At 40.8% G+C, this 3,864-nt stretch overlaps 1 protein-coding gene across 1 annotated transcript; it reads right to left on the minus strand.

The window, feature by feature from the left end:
- Positions 1-708: 708 nt before the first annotated feature.
- LOC113904805 (olfactory receptor 52H1-like) lies at positions 709-1,656 on the minus strand. The gene has a single exon (XM_027561895.1). It carries the CDS (start codon positions 1,654-1,656, stop codon positions 709-711), a length of 948 nt encoding a protein of 315 aa, XP_027417696.1.
- Between the last annotated feature and the right edge of the window lie 2,208 nt (positions 1,657-3,864).

Here is a 3,864-nt window from a genome sequence, read left to right on the forward strand (position 1 = left end):
TTCATCTTATTGGCCATGGGAATTTAGCTTCCTCTGTATATTCTTACTTAGAGGACTGTACCCACCCCAACTAGCTTGGTTTTTTCATGAGATTGAGTGAAAAATGAGCTTTGGGTTTCATCATCACCTTCTCCCTTGATCTAAAATAAACATCTGCACCCTCAACTTAGTCATTCATGATTATTTGCCATTTTTTTCTAGATAAACCTGTTTATGCACCAAGAACATGCAAGAACCCATACTTGATGCCATCCAACTGAAGTATCCAAACTAAAAATCCAGAACCTCACAGAGTATCATGGTAGAAGTCCTTTGCTCTGCAAGTCGTAGAAACTACTATGATGTATAAATCTGAAAAAAATCAGATTCTTTAGAAACATCTTTATAGAGAAAAAAAGATGCTGATTATTTTATTGTTTTTCATTTAAAATTTTACAGTCAGCTTGGGGAAATAAAAAGAAATTTAAAACTTTTTGACTCCTAAAATCAAAAAGTTTCCTAGACTAAAAATTTGTTTTTTTTTTTTTTTTTTTTGTAGCTGGAATGGCAGAGAAGATTTCTGCTTAAAATAATAAAGAAACAAAAAAAATCACACTTTTGATTAATAAGAAATTTTTTTATCAGTCCCTTCTCTGGGGTCAAAGTGACAGATTTAGTCTTTAAAGTGGACTAGGGACTTGCCCCTGCTGCCTACACTTCAGGCATGTATCAATGGGACCTCTTAGGTAAGAGCAGAAGAATGACTTTCTCTCGTATCTGCTTAGTCTTTACTCCATAGACGATAGGGTTCAGGGCAGGTGGGATGACAACATAGAGGTTGGCAAACACAATGTGAAAGGTCTGAGGGACATTGTGTCCAAAGCGATGTGCAAGGATGGAGAAGAATGCTGGTATATAGAACATGAGGATGACACAGACATGGGAACCACAGGTGCCCAGGGCCTTCTGACGAGCATCCTGAGAAGGGAGGCGAAATACAGCACAGAGGATAAGGATGTAGGAGACAGCAATTAGAATCACATCTAAAATCACTGTCATGATGGGAACACAAAACCCATACCAGATATTGATGGAGATGTCAGCACAGGCTAGTCGGGCAACACCTATGTGCTCACAGTATGTGTGAGGGACGTTATGTGTCCTGCAGAAGGGTAGACGATTTACAAGGAAAACACATGGGACAAAAACACAGAAGCTTCTGAAGGAGATTCCCACAGCAATTTTGACAATGGTCCTGGGGGTCAGAATAGTGGTGTATCTCAAGGGTGAACAGATGGCCACATAGCGGTCAAATGCCATGGCCAGCAGTATAGCTGAGTCCAGAACAAAGCTGTAGTGCAGAAAGAATAATTGTGTGAGACAGCCAGGAAAGCTGATTTCCTGGGGACCAAACCAGAAGATGCTCAGAGATTTTGGGACACAGGTGGTAGACAGTGTAAGATCAGTAATAGCCAGCATGGAAAGGAAAAAGAACATGGGCGCATGAAGACTGTGCTCCGTTGCAATGAGGCAGAGAAGGACACTATTACCCACAATGGCCACAAGATAGATGAGGCAGAAGGGGATGCTGATCCAGACGTGGTACTGCTCAAGTCCAGGGATACCCAAAAGGGTAAAGGAACCCATGTTGTAGCCAGTTAGGTTGTATATGGCCATTGAAATCTGATTAACAGGTTCTGTGTGCTAAAACAAATTATATGTAATTAACATATGCCAAGAAATAACCTCCCTTTGCTATTAACAACAATGCTTATCTTCTCTAAAAAGATTCTAAAATACTAGTACTCCTGATACTAAGCACCAGGTCTCTCCAAAGTCTTCTTCAAACTGCATAAAATGTTATTTCCATTTTAATGACTGAGTTTTGCCTAGGTTAATGTAATATATTGCTGTATAGATATGAGTATAGAGAAAAATAATCTATAATCGGAGAAAAAAGAGAATTAGAAAATTAGGGCATTATTAAACAATTATTTGGGGCTGTGCTGGGTCTTTGTTGCTGCTCACGGGCTTTCTTTAGTTGTGGCAAATGGGGGCTACTCCAGCTGTGGTGCATGGGCTTCTCATTGCAGTGGCTTCTCTTGTTGTGGCATGGCCTCTAAGGTGCATGGGCTTTGGTAGCTGCAGCATGTGGGCTCAGTAGTTGTGGTTCCTGGGCTCTAGAGCCCAAGCTCAATAGATGTAGCGTATGGGCTTAGTTGCTCCAGGGCATGTGGAATCTTCCCAGACCAGGGATCGAACATGTGTCCTCTGCATTGGCAGGAGGATGCTTACCTATTGTGCCACCAAGAAAGTCCAAAAAGTAAGGCATTTCAATTGGAAAAATAAGGAGGCACTTTATCATTACAGGCTCCTCCCATAGACCAGTCTCATAAAGTATTATCTCATTTAGAACAATCTTCTGAGATTATTTTTATTCTCTTGATTTTCTTTTAACAGAAACTAAAACTCTGAGAGCTATCTTACCCAAGATCTCATCTTTAGTAACTGGCAGAGCCAAGAACATTAAAGTCCACAAACAACAACACTCTACCTCAGGTGACTTCTTCAGTACTCTGTTAGATGAGAAAAACTGAGAAGAGGTAGTGGGTGTAGGGTTTAAGGAAAGACATAAACCTGGAACTGTAATTTGACACACCAACCCTATTGTAGTTGTAATGATTTCCCTGACTCTAGAAAGTCTTGGGATTTGCAGACCATAATGTGCTCTGAGGCTGTGTTTAACGTCTCACCATGGAGGATAATATGAGAAAGATATGTAGCCAGCCTCCAACACACCCTTAGGATTTAATAAGGCAGTTATTTCAAATGTGCTTTGGATAAAGACAGAGATGATTTCAAGTGAAAGAAATATAGAATTTATATATTCTAAATTCTGAACCAAGAGAAAAGCAAATAAGCAACCTCTATAGTAAGAGTTCTTTTCCTTTGGAGAAGGAAATGGCAACCCACTCCAGTATTCTTATCTGGAGAATTCCATGGACAGAGGAGCCTGGGAGACTACAGTCCATGGAGTCACAAAAAGTCAGATGCAACTGAGCAACTAACACTACTACTACCATAGTGCTGCTGCTGCTGCTAAGTCGCTTCAGTCATGTCCGACTCTGTGCGACCCCATAGACGGCAGCCTACCAGGCTCCCCCGTCCCTGGGATTCTCCAGGCAAGAACACTGGAGTGGGTTGCCATTTCCTTCTCCAATGCATGAAAGTGAAAAGTGAAAGTGAAGTCACTTAGTCGTGTCTGACTCTTAGCGACCCCATGGACTGCAGCCTACCAGGCTCTTCTGTCCATGGGATTTTCCAGGCAAGAGTACTGGAGTGGGGTGCCATTGCCTTTTCCGACTACCATAGTAAGAGTTAACAATTTTTGAGAACTTTCATTATACTACACAAAACTAAAGCTCTTTACATGAAATCATTTCTATGTTCCTCTTAACAATGAGATAGATAAAAGCATTATCCACATTTTAAAGATATATAAACTGAAGCAGAGAGAAGGTAAGTAACTTGCCACTGCCACACAATGAGGAAATGGCAGAGCTGGGACTCAAACTCTAGGAGTCTTTTCCTAGACCACTGTGTATATGACCAAAATTCTCTATACAGTCTGTGGAAAATTGTATATACATGACATCTATACAGCAAAAGATTTAAATTTCGGCACATAAAGAAAACAGAAAACTGGAAGCATATAGCAAATTAGTGTAATATTGAGCACATCACTTATTATTTAAAATGTAGATATCTGGGGCTTCTCTTGTGGTTCAGTGGTAAAGAATCTGCCTACCAATGCAGAAGACATGCGTTCGATCCCTGGTCCATGAAGATCTCACATGCCCTGGAGTAACTAAGCCCCTACACCAC

The sequence above is a fragment of the Bos indicus x Bos taurus genome, chromosome 15 (genome assembly GCF_003369695.1).
Source record: "Bos indicus x Bos taurus breed Angus x Brahman F1 hybrid chromosome 15, Bos_hybrid_MaternalHap_v2.0, whole genome shotgun sequence".
In the NCBI taxonomy this organism is placed as follows: domain Eukaryota; kingdom Metazoa; phylum Chordata; class Mammalia; order Artiodactyla; family Bovidae; genus Bos; species Bos indicus x Bos taurus.

Coding starts and splice junctions, on each gene's coding strand:
- LOC113904805 (XM_027561895.1), bottom strand. CDS start 1,656: ATGGCCATATACAACCTAACTGGCTACAACATGGGTTCCTTTACCCTT.